At 35.6% G+C, this 23,215-nt stretch overlaps 1 protein-coding gene across 3 annotated transcripts in view; it reads right to left on the bottom strand.

The window, feature by feature from the left end:
* Window positions 1–23,215, bottom strand: part of SPAG6 (sperm associated antigen 6) — a 74,770-nt gene that overhangs the window by 5,481 nt on the left and 46,074 nt on the right. For 2 of the 3 annotated variants that reach the window (XM_032169156.2, XM_058432221.1), the window contains exons 5-10: window positions 18,393–18,598; window positions 17,371–17,544; window positions 16,054–16,206; window positions 13,436–13,627; window positions 3,982–4,098; window positions 140–285 (exon numbers count right to left, since the gene is read on the bottom strand). In XM_032169156.2, the coding sequence (XP_032025047.1) occupies window positions 140–285; window positions 3,982–4,098; window positions 13,436–13,627; window positions 16,054–16,206; window positions 17,371–17,544; window positions 18,393–18,598 (988 nt within the window). The remainder of the gene's footprint in view (window positions 1–139; window positions 286–3,981; window positions 4,099–13,435; window positions 13,628–16,053; window positions 16,207–17,370; window positions 17,545–18,392; window positions 18,599–23,215) is intronic. The other variant, XM_032169317.2, reaches the window with a different exon arrangement.

Below are 23,215 nucleotides of genomic sequence, written 5' to 3'. Positions count from 1 at the left end.
CAAGAGAGAAATAAAGGTACATATTGGCCTCACGTCGTATTTCAAAGTCCACATTTTTACACAGCGGATATAAAACCTAGATTTGAAAACAGAAAAACTACATTCTAATATTGAACGTTTCAAAGTCCATTTTCCCCACCTGACTATTTCCTCTGGGTAACAATTGTTAATACTGTTGATGTATTCTTGAAGGAGAGAACCAGGTTCTGCTCTTATCTCTTGAACTTTTTTAAGGCCACCACTTGTTACAAAAAGTCGTCGAGCTTTGCTATCATGCGGCAGCACCTTGCAAAGTGAAGCACATAAAATGTCAGCTTTTCTTTTCCAAGTTAGATTATTACTATTGAAAAGCAATACTGTATGTGAGAAAATGTAAAAGAGAATTTATACCCAATATACCTATAACATAAGCAGCCAAATCTGCTGCTAATTTGAAGTGAAATGTGTTCTTTTTAGAATGTGTTAATTTTTAAGCTGAAGAAATGAAATAAAGGCAATGAACATGGGCAAAGGCAATGGAGATCCACTCACAGATGTAAAATATAAAGCTTACACCATTCAAGGTCTGTTTGCTCCCTAAGAATTTAAAGGCAAGCTCCTTAACAAGGCACAAAGGGTCCTGTGGAACCCAGCTCCTAAATACCTCTCCAGCCACCACTAATCTCCGTCCTAAATATTGTTTCAGTAACATCACAGCATGCATGCTGTGTCATCTCTTGCCTTTGCCCACGCTGTTACCTCTTCCTAAAATGGCTTTCCGCACTCCACAAACCTCTCCCCTTATGCTTGGTTAACTCTTAGTCATCTTTTAAGACTTAGCTCAAGTGTCACCTCCTTTAAGAATCCTTCTCTGGAAGCCCCTATCCCCTTATCCCAGGATGAGTTGAGTTCTTTTCTTTTGTCAGCATTCTGTCAAACCACCATCCATGTGCTTACCATATAATACCTAAATACCACACAATATTTTAATTTTAATTTTTAATTATCCATTATGTCTGTCACAAAGGCACTGAAGGCAGAAACTATACTTGAGTTCATTCATTTCCCTCGTGCCTGGTACCTAACAGAGGTTCAACAAATGTTTAACAAATGAATAAATATACTAAAGAGTAGGCAGAGAAAGGGGACTGAAATGTTAGAGAGAAGATCAGAAACGTAAGGAATCAATAAATCCAAGAGAAGGTTTCTTAAAGCAACCAATGAAAACTAAAAAACAAGTCACTGGATCTGACAGTGAAGAAGGTGCTGAAGACTTGACTAAAGGCAGCTGTGTGTGGAGGCGAAGTTGAGGAAGGCAGGCTATCAGCAGCTGAGGAAAGTGTCCCAAGTAAGGAAGTCAAGGCAAACTTTAAAGTTTCAGAAAGAGAAAACAGGGAATCAGTAGACCGTGGTAGGATAGAACTAAAGGCTAAAGATGTTGCAGGTTTTGATCTTAGGATCAAGGAGACTTGAGCACGTTTGCATGTTGACAGGAAAAAGCCAGTGGAAATGAAGAAATTTATTATGAGAGACAAAAAAAAGACTGACCAGACTAGGAAGGTCCTGGGGAAGGGGTGGGCTCACAATGTGGGAAGTCCTGCTCTCTTCCTTGGTCACTGCTACTATCCCTCTGAGAGAAACACTCTTTTTTTCCCATCTTGTTCCTTCTGCAAGGACCAGCTCTTTTCACTTGTCCTTCCTCCATTGAAGCCCTATCTGAACACTTCAGACTACATTCACTCATTCCTTCTTTTAAAAAAAAGTTTATCTCCAAGTCTAGTACATTGAAATGTTTTCTAATTATTTTGTCTGCTCTCCTCAGCTAGATTATAAAGTTCCCTGAAGAACAACTTAATCTTTTTTGTCTGTTCCCCAATGCTCAACAGAGAGCTGGGTACATGTAGGCATTTAACAAATAATTAAAACCACAAAAGGATCTTGCTAATACAGCAATAATATAAATCAGCTGGACAATAAAAATTGCACTAGTATATATTTGTAAAAAATGTAATACTCTATAAATATATTGGTTTTACATATTTTGTTTGGCCTGGAGAATTTTCATTACTTCCTATCTCTGTCCCCAGCCACTTCAGTATCTTTTTACCTTCTACCTTGCTTTATCATCTCTTTTTAGTGCTTTGGTATCTTTAGATTAAGGAAATATTCCTGAAGGCACATTTATAAGTGTATATGATACAGGTACTGTATTTATTTTATCTTGGGGCTGTCTAACTTCCACACATCCCACTGGTTTTATGTATTTTGAACTCTTAATGTAGGTTAGTGTTTACTTTCATAGCTACTTCAATAAAATCAGAATATCTCACTCACTAGCCTAAAAGATTAAACTACAAAATGAAACTTTCAGAAATAATGTCAATTACCCAGTTCAGGAACAGATAACTCTGTCTGTAGATGATCTACTCAGCCCCTTACCCCTTATCACTCTTAGATGATCAAATTAGCTGGTCACTTTCTTAGCACCCAAAAGTACACAAAAAATAAAGAAATGGATCAATTTCCCTTGCAGTAATTTAGTCTTTTCTCTGCAATATTTGGTTATTTAGTTGGTTTGTCAAGAGGGCATGCCATTATATTCCCCTCATCCCATATAACTAAGAGGGGGAGCTTATTTTATTGGAAGGAGGAAGAAAGGATGTAAGTGTTTGATACACAGAACTGTATCCTGCCTGGGTGAGTGGCTTCAGCAATGTGAAACTTCTACTTTCCTGTGGCTCTGGCACTTGACGGCCAGTCGTACTGTTGGAGGTCATGAACAGAGTTGAGAGAACTGAAGGCTGTTAGCAGACTCTATCTTTCAGATGAAGACCTAAAACTAGACAAACTTATCTGTAGGGACTACTTTAAAAGTTATAACAATACATAGTTTTTGTTCATTATTTGTAGAAACATAGTGTATGAATAGTAATTTCTCATTTATATAGCATTATAACTGACTATTCAAATGAATTTGCCACCCCCCCATTCATTTTTTAAAAAATCTTTTAAATTAGCCTGACCCACTTGCATGTTTTATTTCTTAAATACAACTCTTTGGTTGTTTTTGTTCTTTTGAGTGCTTAATATGTGCCTAGGATTGAGCTAAATGCTTAACATACAATATCTTACTCTTTACAATGACCCTATGAAATAAGTACTCTAATTATTTACATTTTATGGGTAACCAAGCTAAGGTTTAGAGAGATCAACATTTTGTTAAAGAATTACAGAGCTAGTAAGTGGGAACTCCAGATACTCCAATTCAGAACCCGAGCTCATAACCACCAGGGCTACTACTTGTACAGACCCCATTTTCCTAAGTCAAATTCACTGAGCATAATTTAGCCAGCTCTTGATAGCTTAGGGTCACCATCCTGACTATCAGTGTCTGTGGTAATAGAGTCATTCTCTTTCATCCTTTGCTATTGGTAATCAGCTCTGCTGGCTGTGCCCACTTATAGCAGCTTGACCTTTCTACCTACTGCCATTTACTATCATTTAATCTGCAACAATCTAAGAAATATGACAGCTGTATTTGTTAAAATTGTTCATAAAATAAGTCAATATGCTCCAAATGACTGTCTGAGAACATCTCCAGTAAAGTACATGGACTTCATGAAAGATATTTCAGTGGCTCAGAAACCTTTTTCCTTTTCTCTTTGAGCTTTGCCATATTCCCAGGTGAGTGAAATGAAAGACACTAGAAAGATTACTAAAAGTCACTTATCAATATAAATTATCTATATTATGAGATTTTTCTTTTCTGGGAACAGTTAAAAAGACAGTAGAGGCTCTGAGGAAAATGTGAGGATGAAGAAAGTGTTTTATTTACATGTGAATTTTATTAAGGTAACTTCCCTGTCCATACAGATTGGTGAGAGTTAAGTAGTAAAACCATGACCCCGTCTTACAGAAAAAGCCACTGACCCAACAGAAAAAAAAATAACTTAACAAATCACTTTAATTTTCTTCCTCCCCTTAGAGGCTGGCATTTCTTACCTTACTGAACTGTCCAACCACATGTTTCAGAATATTGGGAGGAGCACCATATAGAAATGGTTCAAGGGCTGGTAAGTAGGTGCATTTTTGCAGGATATTCTTTATGGCTTCTTTACTCTTGAAATATAAAGCAGAATGTATACATAAGTAAGTAATCAATGAAACCTTGACAAGAATTCAAATCTGACATTCCTGGAATTTGAAAATAAAATCAATTTCCTGGTCTAAGCTGCAGTTGTTTCATTTTTAAAAATTGTTGTCAAAAAAAACTCCTGCTTTGATTGATTTTATCATAGAATATCCTACAAGTTGTCTTTGTGTTAAGCCTTAAAATGTAAAGTGTATTACTGAGCTTTTAAAATACCTATAAGAAAATTAAAATTATAAAGCAAAGTTACAGACTATAAATTAATATATACTATATTAGAGTAAAAATTTGTATACAGGAAACTGAGATAACTAATACACCCCATTTCTACTTATCAACAAATACGAGAAAATAATTTGGTTTTTTGAAGAATGTCATTATCAAGCATTCTATATTCTCCATGATTTCATGGCTTATACATATGCAGTCAGAAGTGGCTACAGTGTGCATTATTCAATGAGCATTTGCAGAGGTGCTGCTACAGCTCGTAGGTAGACACTTCCCCATTCACAGAAGCAAAACAGATAGGATCTACTCAATTACAGATCTTCTCAACACAGGGAGTGTATCACCCACAAGCAGAAGAATACGTACCATATGTACCATTTCTACCCCCTCCTGCACTCCGTATTTCAAGGTGACATCATGTGGTGCTGACCCTTGCTACAAGTGGAGAAGGACCCTGATGGGGCTGCAGCACATCACGGCAGCCAGCCCTCAGGCCATGGCTGGTTGTGATTCATTTTCTTTGTCTTAAAGGCTGTCCCCTTCAGTTTGGAAAGCTTTACAACAATTGGGTTTGTCTCCAGCTATTTTCCATTAGAATTCCACATCTGCTTGTCTGAGGTTTTGTGCTTCAGTGCTCCCTTATGGCTTTTCTCTTCACCTATTTTCTCTCTGAGGCCTTACCCAACCTGGTCTTCTGGGATCACCATATTGTTTTGCTATTGAGTGTTTTGCAATGCTCTTGAAATGTCAAGGAGCATTGTGATTTTCACATCATGAACTTTATAATCGGTAAATCGATTCAGCCAAACTTTATCACAGGTGTGTTATTAGTAAAGAATCTCTTGAATTTAAGGTTTCCCAGAGACCCAGGCTAAGCAGGCTTGCGTAGCCTCTTATTGCTTGACACATTCATCCTCAAACACTGTTTTATAAATTAGATTAAATAAAACAAGGAATGTAAAATATGCAGCCCAGCTTTTTCCCACAAGTAGTATAATGTAAGTTGGAATTAAACTCTCAATTCCCAACATACTTGGGAACTATCTTAAATCATGATAATCTTAGCAAGCTAACAAATTTAACTTCACTGTTATCAGTGAAAAGGTCCTTGAACAGTGTAGCAGAAATCACATACACTGTACAATAAAGACAGCCTTATTCTAGTAGTTCTAAGTTGATGTATTGTCAAGTTATTAATCAAGAACTGTAGAAAAGAGTCTAATGACACTAGGAATTCACTGAGCTTTACTATCTTTCATGTGGAAGAAATATAATCAGCTTATGATTATATTCTTCTAGATAGAAATGTATATTATAATTAATAATCAGCTGTATTATCCAGCATGATAGAAATCCTAGTTACTTAAGACTTTCTTTACACATCTATTTGACAATGAAAAGGAATGAAGTACTGACACATGCAACAACATGAATGAACCTCACAAATGTTACCCTTAGTGAAAGAGGCCAGGCACAAAAGTTCATATATTGTATAATTTCATTTATATGGATTGTCCAGAAAAGTCAAATTTAGAAAGACAGAAAGTAGATTAATAGTTGTCTGGAGCTGGTGGGTATAATTGAGAGGAGGAAGAGGGAGTGACTACAAATGGGCATGACGCTTCCTTCTGGGATGATGAAAATGTTCTGAAATTTGATTGTGAATATGGTTGCACAATTCTGTAAGTTTACTAAAAATCATTAAATAGTGTACCTAAAATGAGTGAATTTATGGTATGTAAATTATATCTCAATAAAGTTGTTAAAAAGACTTAAACTCAGCCAGGCACGGTGGCTCAGGCCTGTAATCCCAGTACTTTGGGAGGCCAAGGGAGATGGATCACCTGAGGTCAGGAGTTCTAGACCAGCCTGGCCAACATGGTGAAACCCTGTCTCTACTAAAAATACAAAAATTAGCCAGGTATGGTGGTGGGTGCCTGTAGACCCAGCTACTCAGGAGGCTGAGGCAGGAGACTCGCTTGAACCCAGGAGACGGAGTTTGCAGTGAACTGAGATCGTGCCATTGCACTCCAGCCTGGGCAACAGAGTGAGAGTCTGTCTCAAAAAAAAAAAAAAATACTTAAACTCCTTTCTTGAATTGCAAATATTTTCTCCAAGTTTGTGTGGTTTGTCTTTTCATTTTCTTAATGTTAACCTTTTCTTTTTTAAAGACAGGATCTCACTTTCTTACCCAGGCTGCAGTGCAGTGTCAGGATCATAGCTCACTGCAGCCTCAAATTCTTGGGCTCAAGCAATCCTCCTGCCTTAGCCTCCCAAATAGCTAGGACTACAGGGATGCACCACCACACTCTGCTAGTTTTGTTTTGTTTTGTTTTTTGTACAGATAGGGTCTCACTATGTTGCCCATGCTGGTCTCAAAACGCCTAACCTCAAGTGATCCTCTGGCCTTGTCCTCCAAAGTGTTGGGATTACAGGCATAAGCCATGTGCCCAGGCTTAATGGTGTCTTTCGAAGCATAAGAGGTTTTTTTTTTTATTTTAATGAAATATAATTTATCAATTTTTAAAATCACTTGTGTTTAGGTAAAATATCTAAAAAATAATTGCCTAACCTGAGGTCACACATATTTATTCCTAGGTTTCTTCTAAGAATTTCTAGTCTTAACACTTATATTTATATCTATGATCCATTTTGAGATAACCCTGGTATATGGTATGAGATAGGGGTCCAAATTAATATTTTTACTTGAGGATAAAATTGTCCCAGCACCTTTGTTGTGTTAATGTGTTGTGTCCCAGCACATTAAATTGCCTTGGCATCTTTGTGAAAAATCAATTGATGATAAAAAGGGTTTATTTCAGATTCTCAATTCAATTCCATTGATACATATGTCTTTCTGTAAGCAAGTACCACATTATCTTGATTACTATAGCTTTGTGGTACATTTTGAAATTGGGGAGTGTTAAGTTCTTCATTTTCAAGATTGTTTTGCTAGTCTGGGTTCTTTTCATTTCCACATGAATTTTCAGATAAGCTTCTCAATTTCTGGGGGAAAAAAAAGCCAGCTAGGATTTTGATAGAGATTATGTTAAATATATAGATCAATTTGGAGTATTGCCAGTTTAACAATATTGAATCTTCCAGTCCATGAACATGGAATGTCTCATAATTTATTTTTTAAGTAATGTTTTATAGTTTTCAGTGTACTAGTCTTAAACTTTTGTTAATTTGTATGTATTTAATTCTTGATGTTATTATGAATAAAATTATTTTCTTAACTTCATATTTGAATTGTTTATTACCTGTACATGAAAATACAATTGAGAGGCCAGCAGCAGTGGCTCACATCTGTAATCTCAGCCACTTTGGGAGGCCGAGGCAGGTGGATCATTTGAGCTCAGGAGTTCAAGACAAGCCTGGCCAACATGGCAAAACCCTGTCTCTACTAAAAATACCAAAAAAATTAGCCAGGCGTGGTGGTACATGCCTGTAATCCCAACTACTCAGGAGGCTGAGGCACAAGAATCACTTGAACCTGGGAGGTGGAGGTTGTAGTAAGCTGAGATTGCACCACTGTACTCCAGCCTGGGCAGCAGCCCAGCCTGGGTAACAGAGTGAGACCCTGTCTCAGAAAAGAAAATACAATTGATTTCTGTATATTGATCTTGTATCCCATGACTTTGTTGAACTCTTATTAGTTCTATGATTTGTGTGTGTGTGCGTGTGTGTGTGTGTGTGAATTCCTTAGGATTTTTTTACATACAAGATCATGTCACATGTTGGTTTTAAGATTCGTTACCTTCTAGAAAATATGCATTATGATTGGTTGTTTATGGCTGTGAGCAAAATAAAATAACTCTTACAACTCCATACTATGAATTGTACAGAAATTTTATGGGGTCAAAAAAACTCTCCTATTTACCTAGTTCAGTAAATCAAGTAATATCTTACCTTGAGCTAATGAATAACAGATTATAAGTTTTCCTAATTGTCATTGCATTTAGTAGTTAATGTTTATCCTTAGACACAATATATGACGATGTCAGAGAAGGAATCCTGGGCTATCTATTGAGGGCGTTCTGAGGGTTTGGGCCTGGTTTACCTATTAACTAGCATAGCATCTACAGTTCTAACTTCATTCATTTTTCCGTCATTTCTAAAAACTGACTGTATCCTCCCTGATTAGGGCTATTGGAAAAACCACAGTAAGTAACAACACTATTTTTTTTTACCTCTTAACACTACACATAAAAATAGCAATTAACGAAATAAAATTGACAATACTATGGGAAACCAATACAATTTCAATTGTTTTTCACTAAAAATTGGAAGAATACCAAAAATTACTAATTGTTCCTTTCCTTAGTGGATTATTGATATGGCTTGCTCCCAGTGTTGGAGAGTAAACTATATCAATGGTGTGGCCTGCTGTCAATGGTGGGGCCTGGTGGGTCGTGATTGGATCATGGGAGTGGCTTCTGATGGTTTAGCACCCTCCCCCTAGTGCTGTCTCATGGTAGAGTTTGTATTGGTCTGTTTTCACGCAGCTGATAGACATACCTGACATGGGGAAGAAAAAGAGGTTTAATTGGAGTTACAGTTCCACATGGCTCGGGAGGCCTCAGAATCACAGCAGGAGGCAAAAGGCACTTCTTACATGGCAGTGGCAAGAGAAAATAAGATGCCAAAGTGGACACCCCTGATAAAACCATCAGCTATCATGAGACTTAATCCCTACCACAAGAACAGTATGGGGGAAACCACCCCCATGATTCAAATTATCTCCCACCAGGTCCCTCCCACAACATGGGGGAATTATGGGAGTACAATTCAAGATGAGATTTGGCTGGGGACACAGAGCCAAACTATATCAGAGTTCTCATGAGATCTGCTTGTTTAAAAGCATGTAGCACCCCCTTCGCTCCCTCTCTCCTGCTCCGCCATGTGAAGACATTATTTCCCCTTTGCCTTCTGCCATGATGGCAAGTTTCATGAGGCCTCCCAGCCATGCTTCCTGTACAGCATGCAGAACTGTGAGTCAATTAAACTTCTTCATCAATTACCCAGTCTCAGGTAGTTATTTACAGCAGTGTGAGAACAGGCTAATACAATTATCTTGAATGAAAACTGCTTAAAAATTTTAAAAAATTCTTTTCAGAAAGTTATGTTCTGAAAGCATTGTGGTCCAAAGAGTAATAGCTATTAAAATGAAGAGGAACATAGGAGTAAATCTTTATGACCTTTGGTTAGACAAAGCCTTCTTAGATACAACACAAAAAGCATATGCAACAACAACCAAAATAGATCAACTGAATTTCATTAAAATTTAAAACTTTTGTGCTGCAGACAATAACATCAAGAAAATAAGACAACCCACAGAATGTGAGAAAATACTTGTAAATCATACATCTGATAAGATCTTGCATCCAGAATATACAAAGAACTCTTATAACTCAATAATAAAAAGATAAATAACCCAGTTTAAAATGAGCAAAGGGTCTGAATAGACATCTCTCTAAAGAAGATGTATGAACAGCCAATAAACATATCAAAGATTTTCAACATCATTAGCCATTTGACAAATGCAAATCAAAACCACAATGAGATATCAATTCAAACCCACTAGGATGGCTACAATCAAAAATAAAGATAATAACAAGAGTTGGCAAAGATATGGAAAAAGTGGAACCATCATACCTTGCTGGCAGTACAATGGAAAACAGTTGGGCAGTTTCTCGAGATGTTAAACAGAGTTATGCATTGACCCAGCAGTTTCATCCCTGGGTAAATACCCAAGAGAAATGAAAACATGCATGCACACGAAAACTTGTTACAATAATGTTTACAACAGCATTATTCATAATAGTCAAGAGTAGAAATAATCCAACATCCATCAGCTAGTAAATGGATAAAATGTGACATATTAATATAATAGAATATTATTTGGCAATAGAAAGGAACAAAATACTGATATATGCCACAACATGGACAAACTGTGAAACCTCAACTAAGTAGTAAAGAAGGCAGGCACATGGCTAGGTGTGGTGGCTCACACCTCTTATCCCAGTGCTTTGGGAGGTCAAGGTGGGGGACTGCTTGAGGCCAGGAGTTCAAGACCAGCCTGGGCAACACAGTGAGACCCTGTCTCTACAAAAAAAGAAAAAATTAATTAGCCCGATGTGGCAGTACACACTTGTAGTCTTAGCTACTTGGGATGCTAAGGCAGGAGGATTACTTGGGCCCAGGAGTTCAAGGCTGCAATGAGTTATGATTATGCCACTGCACTCCAGTCTGCAACAGAAGGAAACCCTATCTCTAAAAAGGTTATATATGTTGTATGACTCCATTTAAATGAAATGTCCAAAAGAGACAAATCCATAGAGACAGAAAGTAAATTAATGGTTGCCTGGGGCTAGGCAGAGGGGATACAGAATCACAGCTAATGGGTAGCATTTCTTTTGTGGGGAATAAAAATATTCTAAAATTAGATAGTGGTGATGGTTTCATAATTCTGTAAATATACCCAAAACCATTCAATGGTACACTTTAAGTGGATAAAGGTATGGCATGTGAACTATAGCTCAATAAAGCTGCTAAAAAATGAAGGGGGAACAACTATTACCTTAAGAACACAATAATTAAATAATTATCTTAAACATAGTTTTATAACTAGAATGAACTGATTCAAATGCCAAAGTAAGATGAAACATTTCAATATGATGCCTCTAAATCCAAACAAATAAAGGTATAACTGCCTGAATATTTTCAAAACATGTAGATAAGATTATTAGAAAAAAATTTACTTTCCATTTTTATTAAGAGATTTGGAGTAACATGGGAGCAAATAGTAAGAAAATCTATAGAATGTGAGAAAGTATTTACAAATCATACATTTTATAAGAACTTGTACCCAGAATATACAAAGAACTCTTACAATTCAATAACAAAAAGATAAGTAACCCAATTTAAAATGAGCAAAGGGTCTGAATAGATATTTCTCCAAAGAAAACATGAGAGAAATTCCAAAAGATTGCGCATTGGTTCTCCTGCATGGAAACCAATTAGAGAATGCTTACAGAAGCTGACATGCCTTTGGGACAAAATGAACTTCAACATGGGCTTATAATTTGAAAGCTGCCATAGAGTAACAAATGAGAAATACCATTAGACAGTTCTTGACACTCTTGGATACACTTTTCCCTACTGAGATGGTGTCAAATCGAACAGGCTTGAATGGACTTTCATTCTACACCCTTTAAAATAACAGCTGATAGAATTCACGAGACCGTGGGGAAAGAAAAAAGAATGATCAAATCACTACAATAATAAAATATTTGGATGGGCTTGAAGCCTTTAAAAGATTGTTGATGGAATAACGATTGGTAAAGATCCCACTTTTTAACTTACTACTCAGTGTATTTCCTGAAAGTAATACTGTACTAAACATAGGCAGAAGGAAGTTAATTTCTATTAGTTAACCTAAAAATACCACTTGTTAAACATAATGAAATTTATCTTACTTCAAAAAGTGAAGTTTTCAAATTTATTTTTCTCCAGTGATATGTATACAACATAATATCATAATAATTTATTAAAAGTCAAGATATACAAGGTAGTAGTATATAAAAAGTACATACTCTTACCTAAAGGACTATTTGTAAGGGCTTCTCAAGCTGAAATTACTATTGAGTCCACTATTAATGATTTATGCTCTAGCTCATATATCCCTTTACTTTATTTCCAAAACTTAAGAGGAAACTCAGGAGGGTGGCAGGAGAGGACGGAAGAGGAGAACGAAAGGAGGAGGAGAAAAACAACAATGATAATGGGTTAAAGAAATACGAAGCCAAAAGAGGACTACATATATAGGTTGAAATTATATACATGTATACATGTATATCAGCTGTGCTTGGACAACTTAAAGCTGGGAATAGAGTTTTGGTTTCTCACCAGAAAGTTAAAGAGACCTGCTAAACTAGAAAAGACCTTACATTGTTAATCTTTCTCTCTTTACCAAGCATTGCCAAAGAATGCACATGTGAGAGACATATGAGAGAAGTTCTAAATCTATTAAATTATTGTTGGTCTAGAAAGCCTTATAAAAACTGAAAAAAAAGTTAAATCTTAGAAACCAATTTCCCTCAATGCATTAGTAGAGAAATAATATGCAAACATGACCACATATACATAAATTTACTTTTATAAAATTTACAAGTCAAATAGATAATTCGCTATACATAACTTTCAGAGTCCCTTAAGTGTATAGTTCAAGTAAACTTCCCATCTCATTATGCCATCTAAAGTTAAGTTTCACCAAATTGTTTTCCTATTTGTTAGTTTACTGTTTTAATTAAAATTTAAATGTAATTTAATTTACTGTTAAATTATTGTGTGTTCTGTGAACTTTCCTCAATCCAAGACAATTTTACAAGCTGCTTTCAAAAACTTATAAGTTTTCCTAATAGGAACTATGCTGGAAAACATTTTATTTCTTTTTTTTAAATTCTAAAATCATTAAACCATCCTTCTTCATATTCATGTTTTGTGAAGCATTTTAGTAGCTAGTAATATTTCAGAAAATCTGCCTTTTAAAAATGCATGATTTAAAAATATTTAATTTAGTCTTATAGACAATTTTTTAAAGAAACAAATATAAGACATATAATTAAAAGGTCAGGTGGCCTTGGAATTAAAGACATAAATTACGGGTTCAAAAATACCCTCTGACTAGTTATATGATACATTTGAAAGGTACCTTAAGTTCTTTTGGATTCCACTTTTAAATGTAAAATGAACTAGAGGTCTCTCCAGCAAATTCAAACTAAAAAATTCTATTATTCTTCAGTTCCTACTTCATAAGAAAAGTCAACAGGAATGTAGAATGCAATAACCATTCATTTTACAAACAACTTTGCACCCATAGAGATTTTCTGTAAAATATATCACTGATTTTTAGAGACAGGGTAGCTCATTTTCAAAGAAGAGTGAAGTCAATTCTGATAAATTTGTATTTCTTGACTCATAAAACAATATTGTACATGATGAAAACAAAGAGATTTTAAATGACATATTTTTTAAATGAGCCAAAATCTTCATAAAACAGAATTAAGCACTTACTTTTACTTGGAGATCCTCAGAACTTTCTGTTGACATGTACAAAGAAAGCAGAACTGGCAAAGTATTTGTGACTGCAACAGCCCGTGCATGTTCAGGAGTGTGTCTTCCAATCTGTCCTAAGGCCCAAGCAGCTGCAGCCTTAATATGATCTTCCGGTTCTTCTGACAAGCAGACTGACAACTGGGGTACACCCTGCAGCGTGGATCAAAAGAGCAAGTGTTATGAATCTAGAGCAGGATTAAAGAGTCTTCCATGTCTCTCAAACATGAGAAGAAATCATTTCAGCCTTGATCCTTTTTTTCTTAAACGGTTCAATAAATGAGCACATCACAGGGGCTGTCATTTCTTAAGTCAATAAAATGACTAGAACTAAATTACCTTAATTATTGGTAACAATTCAACTAAACCAAGAATTTCTCTACTAGCTTTTACCCCCCAAATAGAGAGGTATTTAACCAAACAACAGATGTCACAGACTAGGAAATAGGCAAAACCAGATTTTACTGTGACAAACTAAAAACGTTTAGAATTTTAAAATCTTTCATTTTCCTTTGTTAAAAAGTTTAGAATCTTTAAAGAAATTGTATTTTCACCAAATATAATAAACCTGATATAATAAGTCTGAGAATAAAATAAATCAGTAAGCATCCTATCTAAGTACCTTGTCAATGGAATATATTCACCAACACCTTTCCTGAAACAGTACATAAATAATTTTCCATCAATTATGGTCAACTTTTAAATTATAGTTCTTTCCACTTTAACATGATTGAATGTCAAAGCAACAATTACTTTTGTTACACAGCGCATGCTTACATTTTGCATCTTATGCTTCAATTTTATCTAAATAATAAAAACAGAATAAACTAAAGAGCCTCAAATACATTACATTTTGTATACCCAAGGAACAATTTAAAAAAATCAAATTCTAATTCCAAATTCTGTAAAGGTGTAATATTCTGACTAATTTGAGATTATGGTAATCACCTTAAATTTGGTACCACAAAAAAAGATCACATGGTTATGCTACCACAGCAAAGGCCAGAATCATCATATATACTTTTATTCTTTGCTTTTTAATTTGGTTATTAAGGTCAATTTCCTGAAGAGGTCAGCTTTATTTCTTCATTGGCTTCTTTCCTACAACTAAAAATGTATGTCTGCCAATATTAAAGGTCAGACCTGTCTTCAGAATGAAGCAACTTTCCAGAAAGCCCACATGTCCAGGATGTAACAAGACTGAAGAAGCAGGAGGAAAAGGAGACAGTGCCTCTACTCCATCCCCAAAGCTCTGACTTGTTGGCCTCAATTATAATGAACAGCAAATAAGATAAGGAATGCAAATTTGCTTTAAAATTACTATTTAAATGTAACGTATTATTATTAGTCTTTATAGTACCACACAGGAAAAGCAGAGAGTGCTACCATACTATGTGGCTTGCCTGAAACTGCTGGAGTTTCAGCAAGCAACACCTTGATCTCTATCTGAAAAACAAACCAAGTGGGAAAGGCCAGCAGCAACCTCAGACAAAAGAAGGGGAGAGCTCCCTGGTTAATTTCAGGAAGACATATGGGAAGCAACGGCAATTGCTTCTTTTTTCATCATTCTTCCCATGCATAAGCTTCATGACTATCCACAAAAGAACGAAGGATCAAAATCCTGGTAACATCCTTACCGCGACCCTTCAGAAAGCACCACTATTGCTCTAGTCACTATCACAGTCTGTGGTAGTAGAAGAACAAAAGGAAAAGAGCAGGATAAAAGGGAGTAAAGCAAAGAATTATCAAGAAATAGGTAGAAAATAAAGATCTAAGGCTCCTTTTTATTCTGAGGATTAGTAAGGGATAAAAAAAATCCACATTTCTGTTTAACATACAGCAGCAGGTTTTCTATGCTGATAAGAAACCCACACCCCAGAGGGTCACCACACACACTGTAAGCACACAGGCTTTGAAGCATTCGTCCAGAGATCAATATTTATTCATTAGCACACATTTCGTAAGCACCTACTATGTGCCAGGGCTGCACTAGATGAGGGGTTCTTACCAAATTGTGAACTGAGATAAAGCAAAAGCCCTAGAGCAAGGAAACAAAACACTGCTATCTGACATGTGCTCTGAATTGCCTAGATCTAAGAAGAGAAATTGTTCATAAAAGCTGAAGAAGAGAAAGTGGATACAAAGGGATGTCCTAGCCATTGTCATCTCCCACTCAAGTGGCAGGAAATGGAGGGGTATATAGACCTCCCAGAATACTGAAAATGACTACTGGGCATGTCATTTACAAATAGGTGTTTCTAACCAAGGCAAGCTTTACATGTTTGTAGATATGTACAATTAATCCTTCAAGATACAAATAAACTTCATATTTAAATACAGATAATACTAATGCTCAAAATAGTTGATATTCTGTTGATGAGAAACACTGAGTAAAACTTTAAACTTCCCATTTCCTTGCTAATAAAACTTGCTAATAAGCATTGAAACAATCAAAATTTTTTTCAGGTAATTTTTTTGCTCCAGTCAGTTATATTTTGCATTCTGTGGGAGAACATTAATCTGTGGTTCTGTCTTAGAATTTCTTACTGCAACTAGAAGAAAACGAAGCAAGAACAAACCTTAGAAATGATGACTGCCATTGCTAGGTTCTCAGAATGAGCTGCTACGTAACCAAGCATCATGATGCCAGGCAGCCGTGTGTTCCCTTTGCAGGATCCAATGCAGTCAATCATGGCAGCAACCCCTCCTGTGTTAACCACCAGCTGTGAAAGCTAAGCGATGGGAACAAGAGTTAGATCACCAGGACCCTATGATGGTCTTTAAATACAGTTTAATATTGCCACACTCTATTTAGAACCTAAAAACAACTGGTGAAATTGAATTATCATTTAGTGAAATTATTATATTTATTAAAGAAATATACAAGTACAATAAACCTGCTAGTTCAAATGCACAAACTGTGAGGAGCTTTATTCTGTGATTCAATTTTTCATGCATCGATGGCACAACTTTTATCCCTATTATAATGGATGTCAAAATTCCTCATGTAGACTCCAAGCCTAGGGCTAGTTCATAACTAACTACTGAAACCCCCCATTCACAATGGGTGAATATGAAGCAGATTAATCACTGAATGGTGAAAGACAATGTCGGACTTGAAATATTCTAACCTAATTATTCCCCCTTTGCTAGTAATGATTACTAGCTGAGTGCGCTTTAATTTTGAAAAATCTCAAGCAAATAAAGATGTTAGATGAAATAAACAATGAGGACTTAAAGTTTAATGAAATAAAAATTGATTAGTCAAAATATACACAGAAAAAAAGATAATTCAGAATCAACACAGGCTTGCTTTCTCTCTATTTCTTTCCCATCTAGGAACTCAGAGCAGGAAATCACCATGTAAGAGCAGCTACTGGAGTGGTCACAGTAGGCCAGGGGACCTTTGTGATTTCTCCCAACCTGGAGCTATAATAGTGTTCTCACTACTCCTAGCTGACATAAAATGATAAGGATGGCAAAGTTCCATTGTCCTCACAATCTAGAAATGGAAAGTTGGGAATGACTAGCAACAGATTTCAAACTCAAACTCTGCTAATATAACCCAGTGTTCTCAACTGGAGGCAATTTTGCTCCTTGAGGAACACATGGCAAAGTATGGAGACATTTTTGATTGTCACCACTTGTGGGAGAAGGGTGCTTTTGGCATCTAGTGGGCAGAGGCTAGGGATCTTGCTAAACATCTGTCCTACAGTGTGCAGGACCAGCTCCCCACAACAAAGAACTACCCAGTCCAAAACATCAGTAGAAGATGAGAAATCCTGACTCAACTAGATCGTGTGCCACAACCCCTAGGCCCTATAAACAAATTGATGTTTCATTTAAAAACTAAAACTAACTACTACATATTATTGTGCCTTGAAGTTTCTTTTCACCTCGGGCGTATGTTTTGCAATCTCTCTAATTAAAGTAGAAGCATTTTTCTTCACGTATTCATCCTTGTCCTTCAGACAGGTAAGTACAACTGGAAAAATCTCTGCTTCAACAACCATTTCTGCCAGATCCACGGAATGTTTTGAAACCTGACTGAGAGCTGAAAGGATCTGATGCTGTGAAGCAAAAAACAAAACAAAACACTATATAGTATCCACTACAGAGTTCAGATGTAAACAGTTTTATATATATTCAAAATCCTTTATAAAAGGAAAAAAATGTACATGCCTAAACAGCCTCAGATTTCTGAGTCTTGAGACATTCACGTTCTAGTCTTATACCCAAGTTCTAAAAATTCCTGATTTCCAAATTAGTTCTCAATATTTTGAAACTCTATCTATTACAGATGATTAAATAACATGACCTCTGGATGAATACTATTTCTTAATTAGGCAATACTGAAATTGCTAATTTATGAGACAGGTGATCATTTAGTACAAAAATCATCAAGCAGAACAATATCTTTGACATGATGCTGATACCATTTCAAAGAATGTTCCATTGCTTAGTTAACATTAACAAATTTAAAACATTATAGGATATAACTATTCGAATATAAAAGTATAATTGGTGACTATTAACTAAAAATCAGATTTTAGAAAGCTATAAAAAAGACTAAGATAAATATTGTAATTTCCATAAGAAACAATATTATAGTGGTGGGTTCAAAAATCTTTAGGTCTTTTCCAAACCAGAGATTTAATTATGTGATTTTGTATTTTAATTATTAATGTTAACACTGTTGTTACTTCTGATCTTGTACATAGTTTCCCCAATCACATCTTTATCTAATCCTTATAGCATTATTTTCACATATTAAGAGACCAAATACATAATATATTCATATCTGTTTTCAATGATAATTTACCAATTATTTTTAGATGCAAAATATTCACGTGTACACATTTCCATTTTCTTACATTATAAGAAGGCTGATGTATTTTTCAACCTTATTTTGAAATACCTTCAATTTAGCATCAGGGTTGAGGATCATCCGGGCTAAGTGAGCAACAGCTCCTGCACCCACTACTGCCTGTGCTAACTCTGGAGAATGCTTTGCAATATCACTGAAGGCCGAAGCAGCAATCCTTTTCAAAGCAATTTCTGGCTCCTGGATACAGAGTACTAAAAGAGGAACAGCTCCCGCATCCACCACAGCTTGTGACAGTTCTGTGGGTCCAAGAAAAGTAATTAAGTGAGTATGGGTGACTGACCCTTGTGCAAGCCATTTTTCACCCTGACAGATACAGCAAAGAAAAAAGGGGAGGGTGTACTTCACTCTCTCGACATCTGCATTTCAAATCAGGCTTCCTGGTTTCATAAACCATGTGGACCAATCCTGAGCTGAAAAGAATACAGGTCAATAGATGGACCTCCATTTACATGAACACATTTGAGGTAGATTAGGCTGAAATGGCTTGTTATTCTTTTTTTTTTTTTTAAGAGAGTAAGCAGATGTCAGCTGTTTAAGCTCTGACAATTCTGCACTTCTCAATAGACAAGCATTTTATGCATGGTTTACAATAACAGAGAAAATTTAAGTACCAAAAATTTACCAACCACACTAATTAGGCAGTATTTTGCGCTATTTATGTGAGTAAACATTAACATGAATCTTGTGCCAATAATGTCAATTTTTAAATTCCTTTTATCTTGTAGTACTTTTAAAAGATTTTTTAAAAATTTCATACAAAATAGAAAGCTGCCTTTTCATTGTACATATAAAAATACTTTCAAAAATGAGATCTACTACTTATCAATAAACTTTTGTATATAAATGCTAACGTTTAGATACAAGAATAAATTTATCTTACTCTTGTCAGAAATCAAGTACATATCTTTTGAACATACATGTTGATTTACTTGTATGTCCAAGAATAACAGCTACAAAAATAGCACATTTTAAATTACAGATAATGGGAGACAGGCAAGCAGATCCATATAATATCATGAAAAAACTGCCTTTTGAGAAGCATAAAGCACCACACACAGTTACAGATTCTACTCACATTGTATTCATGGCCCCTCTTACTGAATCACAGACACCCATTTCTGGAATCGCTTCCTTTCAAAATATGTCCTTATTTTCCCAGATGTGTAGTGCCTTAGTTATATATAAATGTCCTAACTGTCAAGCTAAGAGCTCTATTTAGCATATCACTTAAAGTCTTTAATTTGAAGATAATACAGTGTTTGATTTTTCAAAGTATTGGTAATATCACAACTTCTAAAAGAAAATGTTAGCAAATACAGGTTAGTGTCCAATATTTGCTTTCCTTAAATTATCATAATTATCTTAGAAGTCCCAATATTGTATAAACAGTTCATTCATTCTTTCATTAAACAAGTATTAATGGAAGGCTATTAAGTGACAGATTCATTCAACTTGGCGCCAATGACACACTTCTGCAAATTAACACTACATTCACTGGCAAAGGTATGTTTCAATTTTTAAAATTTGGTGTAAAAGCTAGTATACGATGGGAAGTTCTTATGTAATCTCAAGAATGAGAGGTAGATAAGAGGAATATATTTTGTTTTGCTTTGTTTTTAAAAAAGAAGACAATAGCCAACAGACTGCAGTATCAACCTAGCCATGTAACAGGTTCCTCAGAAACAGCCTCTGGGATGCTACTGCAATAGACTGAAGACCATGAAGACAGCAGGTGACGCAGGTGGTCACTGTTTCTCTTCCCCCACCACACCCCAACACCCATCCAAAGGGAATGGGAAAAAATATAAAATGTTATATTACATATAATTTCTAAAAAAATACTCATTTTCTGATCATTAACATTCTGCTTAAGAATTCAACTCAATCCAAATTATACAAGTGTCATATAGTAATAATCTATATGTCCCTATTTAAGCACACCTGGAATATATATATATAGTGGGCTGAATATTTTGTTTTGATGTATTTTCACTTTTATACCCAGTTTCTAGGAGTAAAGAATATGTAGCAAACTACAATGGTTTAAAAGTACTATTAACAAAAACCCTGAAGATGCTTTTTAAAAGAACATCTATTATCTATCTTTGTAACTCCCATTCATTTGACCTGTTCCTTGAGTAATTCTTGAGTGCAATATCCTTCTTCCTTAGAATAACATAATGTTAATGAGAAAGCAAATTCTGTTCTTCTAACTTGTTACCCAAGTTTTCTATTCTCTCCAGAGTAGCAATGTTAAATGTGGGGAAGGCTGGGGATGGCAGTAGAAAAAGATTTGCCATGAAGATAATGAAGTTTCCAAGGACCTAAAGTAGGCCTAGCAATTTTGTACTTGCAATTTCATATAGTTTACATCCCCAAATATATATGGTTCTACTGCTCTTGAGTAGCACACTTTTTACTTAGAAGTATTGTCCTCCTAGCTTCAAACATATGTTAATATTAAATATCAGATAGTGAATGTATATACAGATAAGAATACAATAGGCCTAAATAATGTCGACTCTACATATTACACATCCAACAGGCTATTTCATTCTGCCTCTATCACTATTCTTTTTCCCATTATTGTTTCCTCTGGTGTTTCTATGCCAGCCACTGTTGGTGTCTACCCAATAGCCATCGTCAGCTAGGGCATAGGCTTGTGAGCCAATCCTAGACCTAAGCAGACGTCACCTGGAAGCAACTGTGAAAGCTCTGTAATAAACTGAGATACACAGCAGAAAATACCACCTCTTCTTTGTTGGACATGGTCATGTCTGCAAATAGCATCTGGAACTCCTACATCCATCTTGCAACTATAAGGGAAGAAATCACCAATATGCTGATGGTGGCTAAGTACAAAAATGAAAAACATCTGGGTACTCCATGACATTGTTCAGCTGCAAAACCAGCTTTGGAACTGCCCTTACTCTGAACTTTGTGTCATGTGAATTTAAAAAATGTCCTTATTGCTTAAGCCACTTGTAGTTTACATGCTACAACTTACAGCTAAAAACATCCTGATATAATTCCTTCCTCTCTTATGCTTGGTGTCTCTTAGGCATGGTTTTCTCTCCTCTTTCACTCACTGAATGTTCATTAAGTGCTTACTATGTGCTGCACACTTGGCTAGATCTTGGGGAAAGGGAATAAAAACATTGTTCTGTTCTAGAAAACCCTGCTCAGAGTGAATACATGAACAGGCCACTACAAGTACAGAGCAGAGCCAGGAATCAGGTCTGTGGAGTGTTCAGGGAAAATGTATACAGAAGTATCATTTCAGGAAGTGCTTCCAACCTTCCTTCCTTCTCCTCTTTTCTTCTTTTTTTCTGTATTTTCTTTCTTTCTTTTTTTTTTTTTTTTTTTTTTTGAGACGGAGTCTCAGTCTGTTGCCCAGGCTGGAGTGCAGTGGTGTGATCTTGGCTCACTGCAACCTTCGCCTCCTGGGTTCAAGCAATTCTCTGCCTCAGCCTCTTGAGTAGCTGGGATTACAGGCACCTGCCACCACGCCCAGCTAATTTTTTGTATTTTTAGTGGAGACAGGGTTTCGCCATTTGGCCAGGCTGGTCTTGAACTCCTGACCTCATGATCCATCCACCTCAGCCTCCTAAAGTGCTGGGATTATAGGTGTGAGCCACTGCGCCCAGCTTTTTCTGTATTTTCTACTCGAAAAAAACTAGCAGCAACCAAAACACATACAAAACTCTGCACACCTAAAAATCACTTCCCATAGGAGAAATCTCATGAAGTTCATTTTAAACTCAAACATGGAAATGAGTTTTTAGATGTCCAATTATCACACTTATGAAATCAAAGATTGATATGTACTGACTTAGATGCTCAAAAAAGGTTGACCAAAAAAAGCAGTGAGCCAAGAAATTTATCTTCAGTCCCTGAAAATATCATTGCCTCATTTCAAACTTTAAGTAAATCTTCAAAAAATTTTTATAATATATCTTCCATTACAAAATAACATGTGACATATCCTATACTGTTACATAACAAACAAGATTAAAAACTGGTTATAACTTGTCTAAAAATGCAAAGAGAAAAGGCTACATGTTATACCAACATGCTAACAGCATTTATACTGGGTTGATGGTACTATGGGTGGTGTATTTTTTCTCTGTTTGCCAAATTTTCTTCAATGTTATTTTTTAAAAAGTAAATATAAGCATGTCTCTCACCCATACATATAGCTACTGCTGGGCCTAACTGTACTAACATTATTATTACAAAGAAAAAAAAACAAATATAAAATTTTTAGCTTATTTTTTAATATAGCAGAAAGTTTCTTATTTTAAAATATGGTGGAATATGTCTTCTTTAATAAGGCACACCTAAATAATGCACATCATACATATTACACATCCAAAAGGCTACTTCATCCTGCCTCTATCACTATTTTTAAAATAAATTACATGAAAAGAATGTATAATTCTTCTTCAATTAATAAGATATACTAGAAATAATATTCATTTACTTTTTCACACCCTGCTGCCTTAATTCATACCCTTATTAAAGTTAAAATATTACATTTTTTAAACGTTAGAGGTTATTTATTTTTAACCTTTATTTGACTGCAAACTGTCAGAGGAAACTATCCAATAGCACCTTCCTTACTCACAAATAATAATTAAAGTTGTTTATTGCATATATGTAGACAAAAATGTACAGTCACGAAATTTGATGATCAGCTGTTTTTAGTAAAGGAATAACTAGTTTTATTTGGCTTAGGAATAGCTCATTTTGAGTGAAGAAACTGAGGCAGCCTCCTCTGCGGTACTGTGACAAGAGAGGGGGAAGCGTCATCTTTTCACACTTCTCTGCCTCTCTCAATTTTTCCATAATTC

Source organism: Hylobates moloch, unplaced genomic scaffold (genome assembly GCF_009828535.3).
Source record: "Hylobates moloch isolate HMO894 unplaced genomic scaffold, HMol_V3 SCAFFOLD_2, whole genome shotgun sequence".
In the NCBI taxonomy this organism is placed as follows: Eukaryota; Metazoa; Chordata; class Mammalia; order Primates; family Hylobatidae; genus Hylobates; species Hylobates moloch.
Note: the sequence above shows the minus strand (reverse complement) of the source record. Positions and strands in the feature narration are given on the sequence as shown.